The sequence below is a fragment of the Sciurus carolinensis genome, chromosome 10 (genome assembly GCF_902686445.1).
Source record: "Sciurus carolinensis chromosome 10, mSciCar1.2, whole genome shotgun sequence".
Lineage (NCBI taxonomy): Eukaryota > Metazoa > Chordata > Mammalia > Rodentia > Sciuridae > Sciurus > Sciurus carolinensis.
In genome coordinates this window covers 71,424,207-71,450,669 of record NC_062222.1, presented here as the reverse complement: position 1 = coordinate 71,450,669, position 26,463 = coordinate 71,424,207, and the positions used below count along the sequence as shown (strand labels likewise).

The following is a 26,463-nucleotide window of genomic DNA, read 5'->3' as shown; positions in this document are numbered from 1 at the left end:
GAGTAAAGCAATTAGGGCATGCAGCCTGTTTTCTGGGATTCGAGAAACAGTATATCTTGTATCATAGCTGTGAATATTAGGTGCACCATTCTGGATGGCAGGGACACAAAGTCAAGGAAGACAGACATACTCTCTGCCCTCATAAAGTCCAGAGATCCTTCAGTTTTCCAGGGATGTAATACACACATTTCTTACATAGTGATTAATATGCAGAGTGGGATGAACAAGAAGTGAGCTAAAAGGAAAAAAGTGATTAAGGATAAGAGTGATTAAGTGGGGCCTTCAAAGGACGGGCAGGGGTGGGAAATGGCAAGCTTCCATGGGTGATAAGACAGCAGAAGTGGAAAACTTGTTATTTTGACAAAATGAATGATATTTTACCATGTAGCTTGTATTAACCAAAATTACAAGTCCAGATTCCTATTTACTGTAGGAAAGTTTCTATCATGATCTTTTTTTTTTTTTTTTTTTGCGGTACTGGGCATCGAACTCAGGGCCTTGTGCTTGCGAGGCAAGCACTCTACCAGCTGAGCTATCTCCCCAGCCCTATCATAATCATTTGAGGAAAGCATTAGGTATATGCACCGCACCAATTCATTTCTATGTTTGCAGAGTGGAAAACATCTGAAGAGAAAGAAATCCGACCATTATTCTGTTCTTTATATTTTACTAAATGATGTTAGTAGAAGCATCATAAAATTTCAGAACTTTAAACACATCTTAGAGATAAAACCACTTAAATCTATTATACAAAATTAGAAAATGGATTCATTGACTACATACTACCATCCAATGTTTATATACATACTTCAAAATCACAAAGCAGATCCTGGAAAGCAGTTGAATTGGGAATAATGGAGGTTTCATGTCCACTATCAACAGTTCCCACCAAGGAGAAAGTTAGATGGAGGATGTGGCTGTTAAGAAGGGAGCGTTTCTTCTTAAGCAGCATTGCCAGCAACTGTAAGAAAGTAACACCAAATGCCTTTTGATAAATCATATCACTCACACTCATACACATACTAAATACATGTAGAGCAATGAGGCCTCTGAGCTGATTTCTAATTTTTATTGTGTCAAATACAATATTAGAGAAAATGTGAAAAACAAAGTAATCCTAACACTACTAAAATATCCAATTTTGCATCAGTCCTTCCAATTCTCATATAAATATAAATAGTTGTTGCTATCATAGGTTTACGACTTTGTACTCTTTCTCTATACCAAAGGACTTTTTCTTTTGCAACACAGTCTTCATAATTATAACTAAAAGGCTGAATGCTATTCTATGGGGTGGTTTTAATACAATTAGTCATTCTCATACATTTGGAACATTTATAATATCCCTGTTTTTCCATGGTAAAAAATGCTATAATAAATGTTTTGAAAGTGTTGCAAAACAAAAAAAAATTTATAAAAATAAAGTATAATTAAATTAAATTTATACAACATAGTAAATAGCATACTCACTACCAATGAACAAATGCTAAAGTTGTAGGAGGCATTTGTGTTTCCTCTGTAATAGAGGGATTTAATCTTGCTTCAAATACTTTCTTCAAATTACTTCTTGCAAGTAATTTTTTGGCCCAAATCTGGTACTGATTGTGTATAGATGAATGCTGCATAGTTTTAAATTTCATGTGGGTTTTCAGGAATAGCAGTGGCACACTTACTCTGTGCTGCCTTCTGAACAAGTAAGGGAGTCATAGAGGAGGACAGGGTGTGAGGTGGAAGGAACCACAGTGGAGAGGTTGCACTGATCACTGATCTGGCAATCTCTCTCATAGGGGGTAAAATTATCCTATTTCATTCAATTCAAACAAGCAAACCATTAATCTAAAAATACAGTTGGCTCTCAGTATTTGTAGCTTCTACATCCATATATTCATTCAAAGTTGGATCAAAAACATAGAAAAAAAACCAAAAACCAGGTATTTTTCTTATCATTATTGCCTAAACAAAACAGAGTAACAACTATTTACATAAAATTTAATTTACATAGTATTAAGTATTATAAGTAATCTGGAGATAATCTGGTGCTTATAGGAGGATGTGCACAGATTATATACAAAAACTGTGGCATTTCATGAGGGGGTAAGAATTTACAGATTTTGGCATGTGTAGGGGGTCCTGAAACTAACCCCCATGAATAGTGAAGAAAACTATATTCAATGTATCGAAACTATGTGGAAAAAAATGTAGCTTACTTCAAAGGTATAGTGTGTAAGACTAGATGAGAAGGGAGAAAAGAATAAACTGAAACAAAGAAAATTCATTCTCTATCATACTAAGTGAAATAAACCAATCCCCCCAAACCAAAGGCTGAATGTTTTCTCTGATAAGCAGATGCTGTTCCGCAGTGGGAAGGGGAGGTAAAGAATAATGAAGGAACTTTGGATTGTGTAGAGAGAAGTGAGGGGAGGGGTGGGGGCGGTGGGAATGGGAAGGATGGTGGAATGAGATACTCATTATTACCCTATATACATGTATGATTACACTACTGGTGTGACTCTGCACCAATACAGCCAGAAGAATGAGAAGTTGTGATCTGTTTGGGTACAATATGTCAAAATGCATTCTACTGTCATGTAAAACCAATTAGAACAAATGAAAAATTTAATTTAAAAAAAAAGAAAAGTCATTCTCAGTTGTCATGTCCTATTTTTAATAAAAACTACAAACTTTTTAAGTTCACTTGGACAAGAGAATTCTTTCAGATTTTGATAAAGGATGAATAATGAAAAGCAGAATATCCTTTGAAGTGAAGTGAAGGCAAAGAAAGTTTTTTGGTTACAAACCTGGTAGCCCTTGATTCTTTCCATTTCTTTGCTGGCCAGTGGGTTACTCTTGACCACACAAACCAGGGCCTTGACTGCTGCATATAACCCTTCCACATCAGAGGCCATGGCCACTAGGCCCAGGATGGCTGCAGCTCCACCAATGTACTGCAAAGTAGTGGCAACAGGCTTAGGGACAAATGTTCTTACTCCTGATTAAAAGATAGTGAAAAATAATTAAAATAAATTCCCCACACAAACAAGAACTGAATAAATCATCTTTAAGTAGTTTGTAAATGTAAATTTTATTTTTGAAAATCTTTCTGCCCTAAAATTTTAACAAAACAAAATAAAACAAAGGTAGAGTTTGGGAGAAGGCAATAATGTTAATATACCTACTGTCAGAGAAGGGTCAGGAGTAAAGGAGAAAGTAGAGAAGAGCTGGGTTTCAGAGCAAGCACCAATGTCTCCACTATGTGGCTTTGGGCAACATACAGACACAGAAATATGGAGGTTACAGAAGGCATTTCAGAGGGGACAGTGCCTTACTAGGTTCTTTGGGTAACACACTTAGGGGAATTCTGTGTACTGGGAAAGGGGTTACAGAAGCCACTCTGGCAGGGATGAAGCCTACAGATAAGCCAAGCAAAGCACTTTACTGACCATTATTAAAGTCTTCTCCTTTACTCAGTAATCTGAGTAACAATATCAGTGAATCTGGGAGAGAACCTAACTTTGAAAACTACCTTCTACGGTAATCAGGGTCAGTATTATTATTTCATAGGTGAGAAGACTAATGATTATAGCGCTTAAAACCTAACCTATGTCCTCAGTCACTGCATTCCATTCTATCACACCACTGCTAAATTTCTGAAATGGACAAAGAGCAGTGCTCAAAGAAAACTATCATGTGCTATAGTGCAAAGAAAACTGTTTTAACAGTACAAAATTATCAAAAAAAACAACAACAAAGTTAAAATTTGTGTACTGGGACATTAAATTGCCAAGGACTGAATGGTGGTGTGCACCTCTACTCTTGGGCAGCTGAGGTAGGATGATCACAAGTTCAAGGCCAGCCTCAACAACTTAGGGATATCATGTCTCAAAAAAAAAAAAAAAAAAAAAAAAAAAAAAAGGCTGGTAGGGATGGAGTTCAGTGGGAGAGCAATCTGGGTTCAATACCCAGTATTACACAAAATAAAAATAAAAAATTGCCAAGAACTGATAAATATCCTTGCTGGTTTGGATCACTATTATACCAACTTTTTGTTAATCTACAAAGGAACCAATATTACATACTGAAGTGCACATTAAAAGGATAATGACTGGTTCTGAATTTTGGATGGACTGGTTGGATTATATCTTAAGATCCCACCTAGCCAAATATAAACTTTTTTTAAAAAGTAGATTGCATACATAAGGCTCTGTAGAATAATATACCAGCTCTAAGTTTTATTATAGTTAGATTTCACAGAAGTTCTTATTTTAAACTCAGTATTAAATTAACAGAATTCATGAACAAAACTACTGCTAAAGCAAACCATGAGAAGATAAACAATAGTTCTGCATTTTTTGTTGTTGCAGGGCCAGGGATAGAACCCAGGGCCTCATGCATGCTATGCAAGCATTCTATAGCTAAGCTATACCCATACCCCTAATGGTTTAGGAATTTAACATCTTACATGTCATTAGAAATTAACTGAAAAACATCATAGAAGCACATATAGTCAGTGTTCATCAGTGCTGATAAGAGGGAAAAAGTTAATAAGATTTTATAAAAGGTTATGATTTTTAAAGTTGACTGGAATATGAGATTGGTACATTAATTTCTAAAAACTGCAAGAGGGATACAGGTCAAGAATTAAAAATTATGAATCAAAATATCACCCCTCGAGTAAGGAAAGTTAATTTAAACTCAAGGCAAATAAAGCAGTCTGAAAAAACAACCCAATTTAACTCACCCAAATATCCAATCAGAGTAGCTCCAATGGTCCGTGCAGGTCCATTAAGATGTCCTGCTGAATTGTGTATCAACTTCACAGGAGTGGCATTCTCATGGGAGGAAATGCCTAACTGAAAAATAAGAAAGGAAAATAATGTAATTATATAAGAATAGTCTGACTCTTTTGATGGGAAAAGAAATAAACCATAAGATTATTAATATATATTTTCTCTCTTCATCTATCAAAATATTTTAATATGAAGTTTTTTTTTTTTTTTTTTAAATGGGCAAACACTTCCAAAGTAAAAATTCACAACAAGTTAAATACAATCTACCAGGGGAACCAGGGATCTTGGGATCTAAATCCAGGGGTCCCTCTGAGCGAAGCCTGGCATGGTTCATCTACAGGATGTCATCACTCAGTGCCTCACAGCACCCCAGTCAGTGAGCATATTAACACCCAGACCAAGTAAGCCAAATCCACAAAAATTATCAGAGTTTGAGGATAAAATATGCATAAAAAAACACATCAAATTCCTTCAGGTAGGCGTGCATATATGTATACACACATATAGTATATTCCACTATAATGTAAGAAACATAAAAGCAGGAATTTACTTTTTATCCACTGCTGTTCCTTGAACAAAACAGTGCCTGGTACACAGGAGGTGGTGGATAAAAGAGTTGCTGAGTGATGGTTTTAAAAATAGCAATTGCTGGGTTTCTCAACTGCCAATATAAATACAAGAATATGAATCATGTATTTAATTTCATACACATTCTCAGGTTCCCAAATTTAAGTTAAATATCTATACGTGTTTTGGCTTAAATCAAGAGCCAGGTAAACCAAATACAAAAAGTACAAGAGGGAGTCAGTGTGAAAAGAACTGAAGTACGATAATTGGAGCCCAAGCATAAAAGAGGAAGATGAAACAGAAAGAGTTAATTGGAAGAAAAATTATTGAAAATTCCTTAAATTTAGTTAAAGGTATCAATTTACAATTCAAGATGTTCAGTGAATTCCAGTCAAGCTTTTCAAAAAGGCTTGGTATATCATATTCAAACTGCAAAAGACCAAAGATATAAAGAAAATATTGAAAGCAGCCTGAGAAAAATAACTTGAAATATTTATAGTGTATAGTCAGAAACTAGAAGACAAGAGGACAATGGACAATAGAACAACATTTAAAATGTTGTCAGAAAAACTAGTCATCATAGAACACTATATTCAACCATCGTGTATATCCATCCCTTGTGTACATCCATCAGAATGGGGTCCTAAGTAGAATAAGATTGATTCCATGCTTGTACAATTACACCAAAATGAATTCTATGGTCATGTATAACTAAAAATGTCCAATAAAAAAACCAAAAATAAATATGGTATTAAAAAAAAGACTACTATATCCAAGGATGAAAACTTCACTATCATTATATTGCTATTATATCAAATTATCAGCAAATTAGTAACTTAAACAAATTTATTAACTTACATTTCTGAAGGTCAGAAGTAAAAAATGAATTTTTTTTGGTCAGGGGGTGTGTACCTGGGATTGAACTCAGGGGCACTCGACCAGTGAGCCACATCCCCAGCCCTATTTTATATTTTACTTAGAGGGAGGACTTCATGGAATTGCTTTGTGCCTTGCTTTGGCTGAGGCTGGCTTTGAACTTTCAATCCTCCTACCTCAGCCTCCCAAGTTGCTGGGATTACAGGCATGCGCCATCGTGGCTGGTTAAAAAATGAATTTCAATGGTTCCTTCTAGTGGTTCTGTAAAAGAATTTATATTTCTTACCTTTTTTAGCTTCTATAGGCCACCTGCATTCTTTGGCTAATTGGACCGTCTTCATCTTTAAAGCAATGGAAGCTTGAATTCTCTCATTGCATAGTATCACTCATATTTTTCTACCTTGGTTTTATCTTTGGGGACCCTTGTGAGTCAACTGTGCCCATCTGGATGTTTAAGATAATTTTCTTACTCTAGGATCACTCAATTAGCAACTTTTATCTTTATCGGCAACCTAAATCCCCCTTTTCCATGTAACATAACATATTCATAGGTTCCAGGAATTAGGATATGGATGTATTTGGGGGCCTTAATATACTGAATATATTAAGATGCTAAATAAATAATCATCTAAAAATAAATAAATAAATAAAATAAACACAGTGCTATGTCAGGCTCTATTTTCAGCAACCACTCCAAATGAGGTTCTGATATGCTTCCCAGTGAGAATCAGCCATAGTTACTGGAAAGTTCTTCTGCTTACCTGTTTGGCAATGGCTTTGCTATCCAACTTGTTATATACTTTCCGGATTCTCGCCACTGTCAAGGAGGACACAGAGAGTGCATACAGACCAAAGGACACCTTTTCTTCTGGAACTAATGACACAGGAGAAGGGACAACACCTTCGGATTTTGCATCTTTACCTACAAAAGAATAATTCTTTTCAAAATAATCAGTTGTTCTCCCTGTCCTAACACAAATATTTTATTCTTACTATCATTTTTTCAGTAGGTGGACTTGAAAATCTTTTAAGTAGAACAAGGAAGCTGAATTTAAAAACTATTTTACTTAATTTTCACCTTTTCATTTATTTCTCTAACTAGAAAATAGGAAAAACTATTTAGTCATAGGGCTTTACATTTAAAGTTTTACTCTTAAAATATGTTCAACATATAGCATAATGTGAAGGAAAAAAATTAATTTTATCTGACAAGTTGTAAAATATCCCTAGTTCAAAGAAAAAAAGGGAAGGAAAACAAGTGGAATGGCTGTGAGCTTTACAGCACTTGGTGTCTCCAGCAAGAGCCTCAGGTATGCCTCTCCAGATTCCTCTGGACAACACAGCACAGGAATTAATGAAGAGCACTCCTTTTGGAACTAGGTGGCCTGAGTTTAAATCTTGTTTTATCACTTAAAATCTGGGTGGCCTACACAACTGTGCCTCAGTTCCCTAATCTATAAAATGGGGATGACAATGATAGTTACAACTCAGTGTTCTGAGATGAATATGATGGGCCCAGAACAAATATGTCCTTCATGTGTACTAACTTACCACATGCTCAGTGTCAGCTCTTATTATATGTTATTTAATCAAGAATATGAATAAAAGGCAAATTACTTGGTCATAGGTATTTTTTTTTTTTTTTATTCTACAATATACCTTTTCTGACTCTTCTGAGACCCTTGGTAGAACCAGAACAGGGAAAAGGAAAACCTCACTTGGAGAGGCAACTACAAAACAATTTCAGTTTACTATTAGTTTCTTTGATTTTATATATCTTTTGAGAGGATAACAAAAAAACGAACTACAGGAGTAAAAGGATGAGGAAAAATGATGTTAACTGGCTAATCACAAGAGTATGTGTTTATCTAAACCCACTGGTTTTTCTTCTAACACATTAAACTACTTCATGTAATAGACAAAATTATAGAAAGAGAACAGGGTTGAGGTTAGACTTTTAAAGGGTATATACCTACATCTTTGAGCCAATAAGAGAACCTGGAAAATAAATGACCAAGCATGATGACAAAGAATCAGGTAAGAGTAATATGATCAGTGGAAGAGAGCATTGTAAACATGAGTGAAAATGGCCAATAGTATCAAGTTAAGGGAAATTAGGAGAGAAGGCCCTTTTCCCAGATAAACATGTATCGTTTTATATTCACATACACATCTACCCTGCATGAGCTGTGCTTCAGTCAACTTTGAATTAAGAGTAAGTTACTCACATGGCATGCACACAGCCTGAAAGCTTCCAACATAATTTGGTCCGAGTTCATAAATGGTAGTAATATTTGAAGGAGGTAAAACTTCTTCTAGAAAATGTGTAGGTCCCAGGCGCCAAACCAATGAAGCGATCTGGCGTTGTGCAGGTGGAGTGCCGATGTAGGCGTAGACTGTGCTCACCACTGGGGGATTCACAGAGCCTGAACCCCCAGGAGTACTGTGAACATAATGAAGCTACAAAGCAGACAAAACAAAGGTATGAGATGATGAAAAACATTTTTACCAGGAACCTACTTCACCCTGTATATTTTCATTATTTCAAGGTCACCAAACTTTACAAATGTACAAAAACAGGTTGAGAAACCTAAGTGTAGGGTAAGATTCTGGGATCTGTAACTAACACAACAGATAATGGCAGATGAAAAGGTGTTATCACATTCTCAAAGGAGATGAAACTAATGCTAGAAATGGTAATAATTAAACATAAAATACCATCAATGCTTGGTTGTTCTGCATGTCAAATTAATGATGCATCTCTGAAATTTTAGGGTTGATAGAAAAAAAAGAGAGCTTCTTACTATGGTATTAATGCAGTCAAAATTAGTTATTACTTTCGATGTGAGTCTGTTAATTAAAGTTGTGGATGAAAAATGTCTTATAGGAGTGAAGAATCATAAAACTTAGAGAAAATTTAGAAAAATGAAGTCTTTGAACACATAATAATTTGTATGCATATATTTTAGCCTCCGTGTAAAATAATAACCCTTACTGACATTCTCAGATTTGAAATAACACTTCTGTTTACTGACAAGGTGCCTAACTTCCATCAATTAATTTATAGCAAATCTATAATTAGGTAGGGTATAAGATAAAAGGAAATGAAGTTGCTTCTTTTACAAGCATCTTTCCACCTAATAGAATGAGAGACATTTCCATTGACTTGTTTTGTCATAACATCATCCCACTGTCAGATCACATCGATGATTCTATATATAAAAGAACAGTCCTAGGTGATGTTCAAAACATGACTGTGAAGACCAACATGTGAATTTAATTTGATTTCACAAAACAGTGACTACTCACAGGGATAGTAATGAACATGATGTAAATGTATCATGATAAATCTCCTATTCCTCAACTCTAGAAACTGAGGACATTTTTATTTTTAGTGATGGTAAAAATAAGAAGTAACCTACTAGACAATCTACAATCTCAGTTTGAACATAGTCATGTATACAAAGAAATAAAAAAATTTTATCTATGGAATGTGTCTTAGGGTTTATCATAATGAAACACAATGTCACAATGAAACGTTATTATCATAAGGAAGGAAATGTATCCACAGAAGCTGCTGCTTTCACACAGAAGGACACACTTTCCCTTTGTTACTGTTTTAAATGATATCATTAAGAAGGACCTTTTTTAAAGTTGAAGAATATTAAGAGCTTGCTAGTTGAGTTCTGTAGAAAGTAAGTACAAGTTCAGTATGCCTTATTCAAAATATATGAGATCAGAAATATTTCAGATTTCTGAGTCTTTCAGATTTTGGAACATTTTCATAGACTTTACTGGTTGGCCATCTCTAATCTGAAAATCTGAAATTTAGATGCTCTGAAATTTGAAACTTTTCACATATCATGCTAGTACTTAAAAAGTTCTGGAATTCTAGAGCATTTTGGATTTTTGGATGAGAGATGCTCAATCTGGGGCAACATTCATAGTGATCTGGAAAACAGAACTTCACCTGATTCTTTACTGGTTACTTCAATTTTGTTTTAAATACAAAAGTACAGCAATCTAGAGGATTGCTTACACAGTTATTTACGTATACCTACAATTATTATCAGGGATTAACCTAGGTGATCAAAAGCAAAGAAAAAGCAATTTCAGCTCTCAAGAAATACAGTCTTCTGGATTAAATCAGAATGGTAACAATGAAGTCACAAAGTATTGTATTTAGTTTACTTAGACATCCTGCAACTTGTATCTCTAGTTGGAAAAGAATTTAGTAGTCAAGGCTCAAGGGCTGAAAAAGTCAGTAACTCCTTTAAGATCCTATAATCTCTCTCCTTTCTCTTCTTCTTAATAAAATAATAAGAGCTGGTCAGTCACATGACCCTAACATACTGTTTAAATAGGAACTAAAGATCAACTTAAGATAGTAATCTTAAAAACACTTCCACAATTTATGTTATATGCATTTTTGAATATGTCAAAATGAACTCCATCATTATGTATAATTATAATGTACTAATAAAAACATTAAAAAATAATTCTGCTAAATACACACATCCAACACACACACACACACACACACACACCACCTACTTAAGCTATCTTGCAAACTGATACATTTAAAAGTGTAATACGCTTACCTTTACAGTGTTAACAAGCTGTCCATCTATATAGAGGGCTGCAGTACTGTTTTTCAGCATGCCTTTGCTCATCACCAAAACCAAATGATGCCACTGTCCCTCAACTATAAGCTCTCCACATCGAAAGCGGGCACAGCACGGCAAAATCTCATAAAAAGAGGATTCTTCACTAAAATCATCAACTAAAATAGTGGGGGAAAGATGTATAAAACTTTTGCCAGTATCCTCTCTGTTCTGATATCAATTCATATTCAGGTCAGCATGTTTTAATTTTTAAGTTAAAATAAAAAGATGATGATGCACATGAAGATTTCCTGTTCACTAAATAACTGTATCTATAGTAAGAAATAAAGCCTGGCATCTATGCTTGCTTTCAACTGCTAAAGTACATACAATTATAATCAAAGAAAGTTAGAATAGCTAATTAAGTAAAAAAGAAATAAGATAATTGGACAGTAAGAGTTATGGTAAAATAAAGAGACTAGTTGATGCCAAAAACAAACAAGTAGGACTACATCAAACTGTACAGAAAAGGAAATAATCAACAGAATGAAAACTTATGGAATGAGATAAACTATGCAAGAGCTACATATCTGATAAGGAGTTAATCTCTAATATATATATATATATATATATATATATATATATATATATATTCAAACAACTCAATAATAAAGAAGCTAATAGACCAATGTCTTCTAAGACACAAAAATAGCTGACAGGTATATAAATTTAAGCCCCACATCTCTAATCATCAGAAAAATGCAAACCAAAACCACAGTTAAGTCAGCACCTCACAAGATGGTTATCATCAAAAAAACAAAACTAAGTGTTGGCGAGGAGGATGAGAAATTAGAAGTCTTGTACACTATTGGTGGAAAAGCAAAATGATTTTCTGTCATGATATAGAAAACAACAAGGAGGTTCTTCAATGAACTGAAAATAGAACTACCAGATGATCCAGCAATCCCACTTCTGGATATTTATTCAAAAAAACTTAAATCATGACCTCAAAGAGACATTATATTAACATTTCTGTCAACCGATGAATGGATATAGATGTAGCAAAATGCCATTCTGCCTTAAAAATATTAAAATGAATTTTTATACTTCTAGATTCAAAAGGAGAAAACAGAAAAAGACAAATACTGACCATAATTTTGGAGTAGTTCCTCTTTAGTGGAAACAATCAGAGATCGGTCTTTTGCTGACAGAACTATGGCAAGGCACACGTAATGCTGTTCAGAAGAATTTGCTCGGCGAACAATAGTAAGGAGTCTGACGGGGTGGTTATTAGGAGGAGAACTGAAATGTTCAATACAAAACCAGCTAGAGTAGCTTAAGCCAGACGGAGGAGGGAAGAACCTTTCACCTGAAGTAAAAGTAGCAAAATGAAAGAGTGTTTTGACTCATATTTACATTTTTAAAAAGGCCAACAAAAGCATATGAAGGATCTACTGAAAAATAAAGTATTTACCAGAACCAATGCCGCTGACCACAGCCCCATCATTAAGACATGTTGTGACAGCATTATTTGTAGGGGCATTATGAGGAGCCAAACTAGGCAGAAACAGGCAGCTATTGAATAAAAGACAACATATATATTAGAGATAACTATTTCTTCTCTTAACACTAAGGAAGTACCACAGTGAAATAAACTGCCAGTGTATAAAAGGGATAAAAGATCAAAGAATAAATCTGAATATCAAGAAAAGTCCTTTCTGTCTTTTAATTATGTGAGAGTATTAAACAAAGCACTTTAAAAATCACTAGCAATATAATGGTAAGTTTAAATTTTTAAAAATTAAGATATAATTTGCATATGTAAAACACACAAATGTATACTAACCTCAATCACAGCATCGGGACAATTTCATCACTGCGTAAAAACTTCCCTTGTGCCCATTTCCAATCTCTATCTCCTGTTACCACCATTCTGATTAGTTTTGACTATTCCCAACCATTCATTGTTTGATAATGACCCATAACTACATGTTTAAAATACAACTACAGAGTTAGATAAATGTATAAGAATCCCACAATGTGTACATGTGCAAATTATCTACTAGCAGTCTAAAAGTTGATAGATCCAGTTATTTGTAAAAATACACAAGTAACAATGAAGGAGTTTGTACTGTCTCATATTTACATTAAAAGGGGGCCAACTAAAAATATAAACTTTATAATCTAGTTGTTAGATTTATTAGCATTTGTGTCTGTTTTGAGGCAGGTGGACTTAAAAAACTTCAAGGTTCTCTGTAGATTCTTTATTGTTGCTTGTGCTACTGTAGCCCTTTCTGCCACTTAAATTAATTTACTCATTAGAAGTGACAGTCACTGACTATTGATAATATAAGAAACTCTGTTAGGTAATTTGTGGGACAGCCTGATGACAAAACCTAGGCTAGGAGATTTTTCATCTAATTTTAATTCACATATTATCTGTATATAATCATATTTATTATATCGTGATTGACAAACTTTCAGGAGATGGCCAGATGATAAACATTTTGTGCTCTGTGAGTTAGCAACTCTGCCAGTTGCTATCAAAAATACCAAAGCCTGAAGACATAGTGCCAAAGCAGCCATAGAAAATACTATGTTCTAATAAAACTTCATCCACAAGATTTTTAAAAAACCTCACCAACAAAAGCAGATTTGGCCAAAGGGCCTTAGATTGCTGACTCATTTATTACATTGATTTATTTAATATAATAATTAAGTTAAAATTATTAAATGTAAAAATATTAAAATAGCATTCTTAAAGAACAGAAATTATTTGACTATATATAGTATAGTATATACCATTATATGAATTGACCGAGTAAATTTAAAACAAAAAGATCTACCTGCAAAGTCATAAAGCAGAGAATAAAACAATAGAATAAGGCTATCATACAATTTCCTTACCCAAACCCTTCAAGGGATGTGTCAAATTCAACAAATGCTGGCGTAACAGATGACCCATGAAGTCTGATGTCATGTGGGGTTGTCATGGAGACCAGACACTTCACCCTGGTCAAGGGTACAGTGCTACCTTCTGCAGATTTTACCAGGCTCTTGCTTATCCGGTAATGGTTATCTTCAGGTAAGCTGAAAACACTGTCAGAACCCAGACCTTCCATGGAAGTGATCATACTGTCTGTAAGTCAAAAGAAAAATCTCTTGGCGGAAATACCAGGCAGAATTTTAAAATAACTTTACAAGGCTAATTTATTTTTAAATGCACTTTTTAATTTCAATATGTAATTATTTCCTTTTTAAATACTAAGAGCACTAATCAGATTTAAATGTACTTTATATTCCCTTTTAAACTTAAATAGGCTATTTCATTTTCTACTTAAAACTAAATTAATATGTACATTGCAGAAACACTGGAAACTAGACCACAATTAAGAATAAAAATCATCAATAATCACCTGTTACAATGTAATTTAAGAATTTTATATTGACATAAAACAGTTTATGCTTTTATTTTACAAAACTACTTTTCATCATTTTTCTTTGAAAAGAAAGCAAAATAGTCTAGAAGTATTAAAACATAAAGAAACAGGTCATCTTTCTTAGGAAAAAATATCAGATATAAACAGCCACAACTTAATTCCTCCATCTTCTCCCTATTTGTATTTCTTTCCTAAAAACTATTAAAATTAAATATGTGATCACAAAATTAAACTTAAGAATTCCCATATGTATATAAATGGCAACAATTTCAAGAATGAAAAGACAAATTTCAAGCAAACTGTCCTGTCTTCCTAGGAATATATCACAAATGTAATGGAGAAAATATTCCCTCTGAAGATGAACCACATGGATGCATGTAGTTAACTATTCCCCTTGTACGTGCTGGATATTCAGACGACCATGAAAATAGTAATTCTCTCAGGGAAAAGAGCTATATTTTGTTTCTAGTCTTGTCAAAATAAATAATAAGTCAATTCTAAAGAATTATACAACATATATAAGGTCTTTATATATAAAGGTCTTGGGGACATAGCTCAGTGGTAGAGGGCTTGCCTAGCCTGTGCAGGGCCCTGGGTTCAATTCCCAGGACCACATAAATATATAACATGTATATTAATTATTACAATAATAGCTTCAAAAACTGAAATACTTTGTTTTCTGCCAAAACTGTATTGAAATTCAAAAGCTCTTAAAGCTTCCATAACACAGTATTTGTTAATCACTGGTAATAATTAGCAGGAAGAAAGATTAAGACTGAAAAAATGGTTGAATCTCTCTGACTTCAGAATTCTCATGCCAAAAATGAAGGAGTTGATCTAAGATGACTGCCACCTCCTTTCAAAGAAGCCAGTCTACTTTTCTAAATATTCTTTTGCCTTTTTCACTAGTAATGGTCACCTTAATCTATCAAAACAAATGTCTTATCACTATGGCTAACAACAATACAGAATGATTTAGAAACTAAAATTGAGTAAAACTACAGAATTAAATTTGAGAGGAAATTCAGTGCAACTGGCTTCCATAGGAACACTTCTGAAGTGGATGGGCTCCATGATAGTCTGATAAACAGTGCCCATACTCTGCTAACTCCCCAGATCAGATTTCTATCAGCCTAATGCAAAATCTTCACCTTGGAGGTTTCTCAGTAATACTTACTACATCTCACTCTATGAAACTACCCATCTATTATTTTTCTAGTAAGTTCTCTGTTCATTTTAAAAACACTGGTGCTTCATTCTCAATCTTGTTTATATTAATTCTTGCCACTGGACTGGAGGATGTCACAATACCTACACAAACAACCCATCTGATATGGACTGTAATAGCCAATGAGTGTTTACTTCTGCTTCACACCTGAAGTCACCTGGCTTCACTTATTTCCCCATCAGGCCTCCACACCTTGGTGTGTAACTTTAACTGTCTTTATCAGTATTTCTAATTTCCTGTCTTCTATGTCTTTGCTGCAGCAGGTGTCCTGAAAATCAATAGCCTGGTAATAATAATCCAATCAACCATTTCCCAGTTCAGGCAGCAAAGGCGACTTGAGAAAGGGAAACACATCCTTGATCCACTGAGAAAGGGGTGCTCTTTCTCCCACACTGAGGCTTACTCTGCCCATAGCTCTGATCTCCTCTGGATCCTAACACCACCAATCACTCCTCCCCCACCCTAACTGCTCTTGTGCTCACTTAATCAACTTGACTGTGTGTCTCTGTTTAAATAACAACTAACAAGACTTTCTTTCTTTTTATAAACTTGAAATAGTATTCATCCACCATATGATTTTCACAAATAAAAGAAGTCAAAAAATAGAATGTCAAAAGTCAACTTACTTCTCATCTCTGGCTCGTAACACAATGAACTTGGTTTATGGACCCTATATTGCTTTAGCAGTTTTTTGTCCCAGGCACCACAATTCAAAGGACTTGCCAAACGTAAAAACTCTCTAAAGAAGAAACAGCAAAGTTATTCCTTGACTGAGACTATATATAATTCAGAAACCAAATACAAACAAGAAAGAGGATTTAACGAATTACAACAGACTAGTTAAAATACAAAATAAATGCAAAGTTATTGTGAAATGATGTACAATGTTAATTTCATATCTGATCACCATATACCTATAAGATCCACTATATAGTTTTCAAAATTCAAAAGTTAATAAAAATGTTTAAGAAGTATCTCAACTCCAATTATGTCTGAAACCAAACTTTCACCTAAACTATAGTTTTTCAGATGTTCTGCATCTCACTGAAATATGCTTTGATTCTTCTTCTTTTTCAGGCTTTCCATATTTAGAAAATCAGAAAAATTCTGCTGATTCTACTCCCCCCAAATATCTTAAATCTGCTATCTTTTCATCCTTCCTAATAACACCCAGATCAATTACAATATTTTTGTATTCTTGAAGGAGAGTCTTAATCACCTCCTGTGTCCCAGTTCAATACATTCATCACTATAGTTAGTATCTTTTAAAACTAAAATATATTCAATGTCACTCTATTGCTTAAGTCTCTCAATGGCTGTTCAATCTTAGTAGATGGAAACCCAAACCCCTCAAAATGACTAGTACACAGTACCACACACAAGATGATTTCTACCTTGGTCCTCAACTTCACTGCCCTCATTCCCCAATCATATATTGTTCTCAAGGTGTACTAAATGCTTATTAACTCCCTATAAAAGCTACATTCCTTTCTTGTTCGGGACCATCAAATTTTCCTTTCTTATTGCTGAGAATATTCTTTTCTCCACCTCTCCCTTATTTGGCTAATTCCCTTCCATAATTTGCTTCTTAACTGCCATTTCCTCCACAGAGTCTCCTCTGAGACACCCTCGAGAAAGTCTGGGTAGCTGCCCTTATATAAACTCTATAACACTGCTTTTACAGAACTGAATATACAACATTTTAATTTCCCACTTACTTCTTACTTGACTGTATTCCTTATTAGAATATATATTTTTTGAGAACACAAATTTTTCTTTTTCTGTCTACCAATGTTTCCCCAGTACCTAACATATAGTAAGGGTTTTTAAAAAATGGATAATGCATATCTCTAGGTCAGAAATTGACAGTAATGAATAAAGAATATTACGTATCTATAATCTTTACAAATAAGCTGCTTCTGTTCTTATTTCAAGCATGGAAAAGATATCCACTATTATGAAGAACTAGAATATAAAGTATATGGAGCATGTCCTCCTGAAATGTGCTGCACAGAGACATAATAAATTGTCCAGCAATTATATATTACAGTATTCTGTAATTTATGGCACTGTATACAAAAAAGAATACTTCACTGTATTTTCAATTCTCTGTCACAGAAAAAAAAAAAAAGATTTATAAAGTCAAGTACCTGTAGCCTGTAGAATATTACACACAAATAGTTTATAGTCTATGTATGGTTCATAATTATCAAAAGATGAGCGCTATGAGCACATAAGCCTTGATGTGGGAGAAGGAGCACCCCTTTCTCAGAGAATCGGGGATTTGTTTCCTTTTCTCAATCTATGGCTCATCACTTGGCTTTTTCCAAGCATTCACTGTGAGAATAGAGCATATGCAAATGGTTGATTTTCACTGCTTACTGTTTATCTTGCTATGTCATATAAATTATTTGTTTTGGCAAATATTAGCATTAGGTATGAGACAATTTCTCTAATCTCTCTACTTTTATCATAGCAGATTATCAAAAAGGATGTGGGAAAATATCAATGTTATCTTCAAAGCTGTAAGACTGAATACACCCACCAGCAGATGAATGAGGGGAGTGTGACTGTCTTTCGTCTTGGTATTATCAAGGCCTAGCACACTGATACAACACTGCTTGACAAATGTCTGCTATATATGTTTTTCTTAAGCCACCATTTGTTTGCAGTCAGTTTAAAAAATAACAAATTTTAACCACTTTTAAGAACACTTATAATGCAGTATAATACAGCAGGAATACTTTAATAGTAGATAAAAATAATCTAATGCAGAGATCAGCATATAGTCCCAAAATGATAAAATGAGTATATTTTTATAAGAAAGATCACAAGGATTTATGTATTAAATCTATTTAGCCATGTAATTTCAAGGAAAATATAGGGGAAAAAAGTTTAAAAACCAGCAAGTTTAATGTCTAAAATATACAGCACTGTTTTTCTTGCATTATAAGAAGTTTTCAAAAATACACTTTTGAGTGATTCACAAACTGCAGTATAGCCACAACAGAATAAATTATTTAGCAATAAAACTATTGATACACATAACAACTTGTATGCATCTCAAGAACATTATGGTAAGTGAAAACTGCCAATCTCAAAAGGTCATGCACCACATAATCTGATATATATAACACTCTCAAAAGACAAAATTATGGAAATAAAGAGCAGAGCAGTAGGTTTCCAAGGCTTGGGGACGGTGGCAGATAAGGGAGTGGGTATGACAATAAAGGGAGATATTTATGACACCATGGATTGTGTAGTGGTCACATACATTTACACATGAATACAATTAGAGAGAATCTCGTGCATACACAGATACATCATACCAACATCCATTTCTTGACTCTAATGCTATATTATAGTTATGTAAGATTTAACCACTGGAGGAAACTACACGAAGGTGACAAGGAACCTTTCTGATCTACCTTTACAAATTATTGTGAATATATAATTATTTCAAAATACAAAGTTTAAGAAGTCCTTTTGATAAGTTATTACATATAAAAAGTTCTTAAATATATAGATTTAAGTCTTATACAAAATTAAAATGATTTTATTTTTAAAGGAAAAGGAGTTTGCTAGATTCAAGTAGAAGAAATAACAAATGGACAGAAACATTGTTTATCAATAAGAGGATTTGTTTCAAAATGCTGTGTTTTAAGTATTTTGTCCATTTTTCTCTTGCCTGCAGGTAACTGAATGAGCCTGCTGCAGTGAGAACTCTTGAATCATGAAGACTCTAGGAATGGCCATGACTAATTGTCACCAATTTTTTGTGAAAAAGAGACTTACTGACCTCAGCACCATGGGCTCCAGGGCCTGGGAGGCTAAGCGTTCAAACATGCGCTGCAGGGGTGGGTGCAGAGAATGGTCCTCGTCAGCCAGGGCAGCACTGCACCTCTGCAGCAGTCGTGCATGAAGACCAGCTTCACACATGACTTGCTGGTTTCTTTCTGTGTGCACCAGGGATTGTAAAATATTTGCCACAGCAAGTTGAAGGTCCAAAGCATGCTAAAGTCAACAAAGAAATCCATGTCACCATGGCATTCTTAGTAATATAGGTGACAGTTCTACACCTTTCAATATAAGGTCTCTAGATGTTTCAAAATACATTCAAGTAAATTAAATAACTGTCTTATTAAACTAATACAGCACTTCTAGAACAGAGACATGCAAAAATTTGTTACTTTAATTCTTTTAGAAGCACACATAGCTGACTCTATACTCTTCCAATTCTTTTGGACTACATGACTATATAACTAATAGTAGTTCTATTTTTATAGAAATAGTAGGTATAGGCTTTTTCTTTTCCTCTAATAGCTAAATAGTTGAAAGGAAGACATTTGTGACATTTTAGGCCCTAGAAGTCAATACAACATTTGAACGAGAATAGTTCCCCAGACTCCAACTCATCCAAACTTTTGAGTGCTACAAGCCAAAACAGTTAAATAGCTCAATGTAGTATCTTTGGTCATTTTTCTTTCATTATCATTCATTAACAATTCCCACTGCTAAGCAGGAGAAACAATTATTTCAATTTCAAAAGTAACCACCTTTGTTGCCTCTGTGACATATGAATTGTATTCTGATATACACACATACACCACATATACTGGAAGGTAAGACTCAAATAGCAAAATGCTGTTTTTTTCCTTTTCCTACCTTAGTATGTGATAGGTTAACATTTCATAGCACTTTTCTTCTTCCTGTCCTCCCCCACCCCTCAGCTCATATATGCACACACATTCCTTTCACTCATTAAAGATGGGAAGGAACTAACATATCCAAGCTTACTTCTGGCTGTGTCACTGACCCAACGGAGGCCAGGAGGTCCAGCATGGCAAGCATGGCTCCAGGATGGATGATGACAGCGTCGGAGCTCTGGAGAGAGGATGCCGCCACATGCAGTTTCAGGTCAGCAACATTTTTTGCAGGGCAGACAGGGGGAGTTGAAACAGAATGATATGCATGCCTGTAAAAAGAAAGAAAGAAGGGTTTTTAATTCTGACTACATTCTCAGTTTATTTTCTTCATCTTCTGTTACTTTTATTCACTGTTAAGCAAAAAGCCTTACAATTCAGGGATTGGTTATAAACACTTTACGGTCGGGATACAAAAGAGCAATATATTATCAACTCTCAATGAGTCACATATAGATAATTTAACTATCGATTCTTCTTGGCTCTAATATGTCTTTACCATTTACTATTTGGGTTATTTCATTAAAGAATGGCATTATTTTAAATGTAAAGAATAGCTAATATCACAGACATAGATTCAAAGCTCTAGAGAGATCAAAGTTCAAATGGTATTTGATGAGTGATCAAGTTAAATTAATCTCTCAATGAGATTGTTTTCTTTTGCAACTGCCTGTGTTTTTAATCCTTCATTAACTCATGGGCAACACAAGGTCAAATGGCTTATTCTAACCTGGGGTAACTTCAGTCAGAGTTGGCTCAGAGACCTGGCCACCTGAGGGTAAACATATTAAGCATCATGGAAGTTTTTCTTTATATTATTTAGAATACAATCACTCTTAAACCAATTTCTACTACCACTGAAAATACTCATTTCAATTTTTTAAGAAGGCATATTTCATGCAACAATTTTTTTTTTTTTTAGTTAGAAAGGGGACCCATGTCCTGAATGGGCATGTTTCTTCTCATCAATGGTGTCTCTTTTCTATTTCATACTATTAAGCTACAATTTATGAATTTTGCAATTTACAATTTATGAATCTTGGCACTAGGAAACAGATGCTTGTTGCTATGGTTCACGGGAGCTTGTTGTTCTGATGAGTTGGTCTCAGTATAATTTGTCTAATGTTGAGCTCTGTTACTGAGAGCAGTGCAGTTTCAGCTCTGTGGCATGAAAGCAGTTTGGGAAACAGACGCTTTACATCAGTGAATTAGTAGCAAAGAATTGGCAACTACCATGTTTTCAAAAAAAGCACCATTCTCTTTTAAACAGAGATTCTAGGAAAGCATTCGACTTCACTTATAAAAAAGCACATGGACTCTCCTAGTTTATTTAAAAGTCATAAGCATATCCTCTACCCATTCATGTTTTCACTCCCTGTATGTTGCTGTTTTTCATTCAGAAAAATTTAATTTCTAAACTTACTAAGAAAGAAATTTCTAGATCTTTACAGGCATCCTTCTATGTTGCTCCCTTTGTTCCTTAAAATATTTTGATCCATCCGGAAAAAAAAGATTCATAATTCCTCTATCGTCTCACAGGAATTCCCAACCATTCACTTCAGATATTTCATAAAAAGTATTTCATTACACATGAAAAGTAATTCAAAATTGAGAAAAACAGATTCTAAATGAATTTATATTTACTTTCAAGCCTATTACTAAAGTAACAAAATTTAATCCAGATTAGAACTTAAAGTATGGATAAACCAGAAAGACACTTTTAATGTCTTTGGAAACTGAATTCTTTCCTAATATATAACTAGTATAGTGGTGGATTTTTAAAATCTTAAGAAAATAATATTCTCATAAAAGAATTATGTGATTTTAAAACCAGAAAAATACTGCAAACATTGTTAAAATCTAAAACTTGGTACTTAACTAAAATTAGGTATATTATGACAGGGGTAAAACCACCTTAATTATTATTAAACTCCATAGGTATTAGCATAGGTACTATCACTTTTTAAATTTATGGATTATGGTAGATTTATTAAATAGTTACTTCACAAGCAAGAGCTAACACTGGCAGAGAGAACAAGTGACATTTCAAAATTCAGTAAATTTTTATGCTGAATTTATTTTTAAAAGTTATAAAAACTGCTACTTAATATTTCAACCTAAATTCTCATATATTTAAGACTCATTTACCTCTTTTGGAAATATACAGTTAAATGTTTAAATTCTGAATCTGCTTTATCTAGTGTGCAGAGACACTGAATAATAGACTTCATATTTGCACACAATAACAAGTGCTTATAATCTTTTCCTCCATGGAAGATCTATTTGGAATAGTTTTGATTATTTTGTATTTTGTTTTCACTTCCTCTAACTCTGAACATTGTTTAGCTATAATTTGGCTAGATCTTTCTCTCCAATTTCTAAAATAACTAGAGAAAACTCTCCAGGATTTTACATGTCAGACAAATACCACAAATTCAACTCTTCCTTAGTATCTGAATGTTCTATAGGTTATAAAAACACAGTACAACACTATTTTCTCCTTTTGCAAACAAAACAAAACAAAAGCATCATGTTTTGCTAAAAGAAAAAGATGCCCATAAACTGATGTGATTTTTTTTGAGAAGTTCTAGAAATAGTGTGATTAAAATTCTAATTTCAAAAGGTAATTTATTTGAATTTGTTAAGTAAAAACAATGTATTATTTACTCACTTATGATTTTTATTTTTAAATAAAATGTATACAACCTGACTAGAATAATAACCTGAAAATGTCAATATGAATGGTATTAGCATGAACAATATCAGGGGCTTCTCATCTTTGGTACAGCATCAATATAACTGATGGAGAACTCACATGCATAGGAGATTCATTTAACTATTAATTCAGCAATGGTTTCCACTTAAAGACCTGGTATTTTTACATGTAATGGTACTGCAAGCAATGAGAAAACATTTCTGATTTAAAGCCATAAATAATTATGTCAAGGAATAAAATGCTTTCCCTTGTTCAATCACCATTTAAATACAAGAAGTTCTGAAGGATGTTTTTAAAAATGTATTTCTTTAATCTGTACATCTCTTTTTTGGATCTATTAATATTTATAAAGTACTAAATATCTTTAAACAAAACAATTTTTAGTCCTTTATCATTTATGATATGATCACTATATTTTAAAATTATAATCTTTAGTAATTTAAACTATTAAGTAATTAAAATTATTTCTCTAGTATTCAGTAGTTCTTTGGGATAGTGAGCACATATTAGTTTTCAAACATAAAAATCTCTTACCTTATTCATTTTAGCAATAGAAAGCTATACTAAGTAAACTCGAATTTATTTAGTTTCTTGAATTAGGATCAGTTATTAAAAAATAAAAAAAGAGACATGGGCTGGGGATGTGGCTCAGTGGTAGAGCACTTGCTTGGCATGTGAGAAGCCCTGGGTTTAATCTCTAGCATGGCCATTAAGAGGGAGGAGAAAAAAAAAAAAAAAAAAAGAAAAAGAAAAGAAAGAATAAAAGAAATAGTAGTTTGGGGGCACAGATAAAATGTATAACACTAAATCCATTTAAGGCTGGGTTGAACAATGCCATTGTTAACTATAATGAGGTATAAGCCCCAGCATAAATTTGAAACTATGTCTCTTTCCACCTACAAAATGAATACTATTATAGATATATAGTCAACCCTCAGTATTTCCAGGGGACTGGTTCCCAGACCCCCTGTGGATATGAAAATCCATGGATATTTAACACTTACATACAATAGCACAGTATTTGCATATAACCTTAGCACATCCTCTGATACACTTTAAATCCTCTCTAGATTTTTTTTTTATAATACCTAATACAATATTAACACACTACATGAATAGTTGTTATACTGTATTGTTTAGGGAATAATAACAGGAAAAGGTCTGCACATGTTCACTACAACAATCTTTTAAAAAGTATTTTCAATCTGAGGTTGGATGAACTTATAGACATAGAAGGTTGCCTGTATTCCATGCTAAAAAACAGAATGTGTGATAAATATTTTTGAGGCACTAACTATAATCATTATTCCAGTCTAAAAATCTGAACAAAAGTATTAAGATTAGAACAATATACTTATAATGTTTTTCTCAGGATTCAATTTTCAAAAGCTACACTTGGAGGTATCTATAAAAGATTAATGACTTGAAGAAAACAGAGGAAAGAAGACTTACTTGATGCCAACTGCAAGGACTATAATCACTCTGAGTGCGGGTTGCAAATGAAATCTTAAATGTATGTTAACTGTACTTTTGTTAATCAACTACTTTTTTTTTTTAGATTTATAAGCTTTACATACAAGGTAGCTTACAGATTTACATGAAACAGATGAACGTAAGAACTGGGGTAGGTTTTCTTCTTCACTTTGAAGTTTAGCTTTGACAAATCTCCATTATGGAACCATATTTCAACTGGTTGAGCTTGATTAAGAAAATATACATTTACCTTCAGTGCTATGAGTTCATTTTGGAGTAACAGTAAAACCAAAGAATGACCCCCAACAAGAAAGAAAGTGAAAAGAAAAAGTAGAAAGTATCTAAAGAGCCACTGCATCCTCATTTCTAACTTATTTTTAATATGTGATATGCCTGCTATAAAAACAAAATGTGTAGTTGTGACTAAATAATTAACATGAATGATAAAATCTACAGGTCCTTCATAGTTTCATAGCACACATTTTATTCTCATCAATATACCAAAGGGAAATTAATAATCTTGAAACCTAAAAAATATAAAAAGAAATCAAACCAAAAATCCTCTGAAGTTACAAAAACAATCATCACATTAACACATAAGTAAGCACAGGAAAACCCCACACAGATAAAGAATGACTTCTCTTATAAGATCAGTACCTTTTCCTTGACAAAGCTGGTGTCCCCCAAGGAGAGGGGAGAGAAGACTCACTTGTCAGGCAAGGAGGAATCTGTTCTGCACGACTACAGACGACAAAACAGACAGGGTGGTTTAGAGAGGTTAGAAGAGAGCACCAGGTTGGCAGTTGGTTAGTTTCACAAGAAAGTTTAATAAGGAGCATCCTCCATATTCAGCAGGAATGAGGAACAAGACTACACCTCATGCACTGAGTGACAGAGAAGAGCATGCTTAAGGCACATGCTTATCCCTACTAATGTGAACATTTAACACATTTGTTAAACAGAGTACTGTAGGCCCTGTTTTTAATAAGTCAAACTAAAAATGAGGTATAAGAACTAGGATAAGTAGAAAACAGAAGTTGAATCTGATTACACAGATTTACAGAGTTTATTCCTATAATACCACACAATCCCATGTTTTCCTGGAAATTAAGAGTATATATGCAATTTTACTTTCAAGATGGGAAAAATATGGAAACAATTTTTCTTTAACACTTGGATTTTCAAATCTAATTATTAAAGACTAAGAAGTATTGTTAAGAAGCAAGAAATATCTCAGTAGATATTTAAAAGTAGATATTCCATGTTAAAGAATACAAAACCTCTTAGAGGCTCTATTAGTCTATTTATGGGTGCAATATAGAAATAATTCACTTATAAAAGAAAACTATGGTAACTGTTAAAAGTGATAATGCTTAGAACAGGTAACTTAGAAGCATGATCACTCTTACATTATTTTCAAAGTGAGAACTTAATTAAAAACACAGCAGAAGCACTCAAAACAGTGATTTAGATAAAGTGGCTCTCCAATGTTCTTACTTAAGAAACCTGGATTTTCCCCATCACAGAATTTGTCGCAATACATTATAATTATTTGTGTCTGTATTATCAGCTAAAGGAGAGCAAGGACCAAGGCAGTCTTGTATAGAACTGAATCCTGAATGACAGAATGCACAGTGATTCATCATGCAGCAGGTTTTCATTAAGCACTTATTTACTGAGGGAAAGAGTAAATGACTCTGAAGGATCCTGAACTTGATGATTCAAGACATTGATATGTCTCACAGAGCTATATCATTTTTCAAGAATTATGAAATGTTGAGAATGACAGGTTATCTGCCATCTGCCTGGAAATAAGTATAATCATAAGCATATTCTCCTGTTGATAACCAGTATTTAAATCTGCTGCACCTAATGTTCTTTAAGGATAAGAGGGGAAAAAAGAACAATAGTAAACATAATTAATAAAGGAAATTTCATAGAAATTCATTAATAAAGGAAACTGTTCCATTAAGTGCAGTAAGAGCTAACTGAACCTGAACTTACAAATAACACGCTTCTGTACTGAAAAACTTAGCATGATGTCAATGGTATTATTCCCAAGTGATATA

General features: G+C 33.7%; 1 protein-coding gene across 1 annotated transcript in view; it reads right to left on the bottom strand.

The window, feature by feature from the left end:
• Wdfy3 (WD repeat and FYVE domain containing 3) overlaps nucleotides 1-26,463 on the bottom strand; it is a 240,559-nt gene that overhangs the window by 64,858 nt on the left and 149,238 nt on the right. Inside the window, exons 15-27 of the mRNA XM_047566015.1 lie at nucleotides 25,052-25,135; nucleotides 20,300-20,477; nucleotides 19,302-19,516; nucleotides 16,129-16,241; nucleotides 13,742-13,973; nucleotides 12,309-12,409; nucleotides 11,985-12,203; nucleotides 10,832-11,013; nucleotides 8,459-8,690; nucleotides 6,992-7,152; nucleotides 4,739-4,850; nucleotides 2,799-2,989; nucleotides 809-961 (exon numbers count right to left, since the gene is read on the bottom strand). Of these exons, the coding sequence (XP_047421971.1) occupies nucleotides 809-961; nucleotides 2,799-2,989; nucleotides 4,739-4,850; nucleotides 6,992-7,152; nucleotides 8,459-8,690; nucleotides 10,832-11,013; nucleotides 11,985-12,203; nucleotides 12,309-12,409; nucleotides 13,742-13,973; nucleotides 16,129-16,241; nucleotides 19,302-19,516; nucleotides 20,300-20,477; nucleotides 25,052-25,135 (2,173 nt within the window). The remainder of the gene's footprint in view (nucleotides 1-808; nucleotides 962-2,798; nucleotides 2,990-4,738; nucleotides 4,851-6,991; nucleotides 7,153-8,458; nucleotides 8,691-10,831; nucleotides 11,014-11,984; nucleotides 12,204-12,308; nucleotides 12,410-13,741; nucleotides 13,974-16,128; nucleotides 16,242-19,301; nucleotides 19,517-20,299; nucleotides 20,478-25,051; nucleotides 25,136-26,463) is intronic.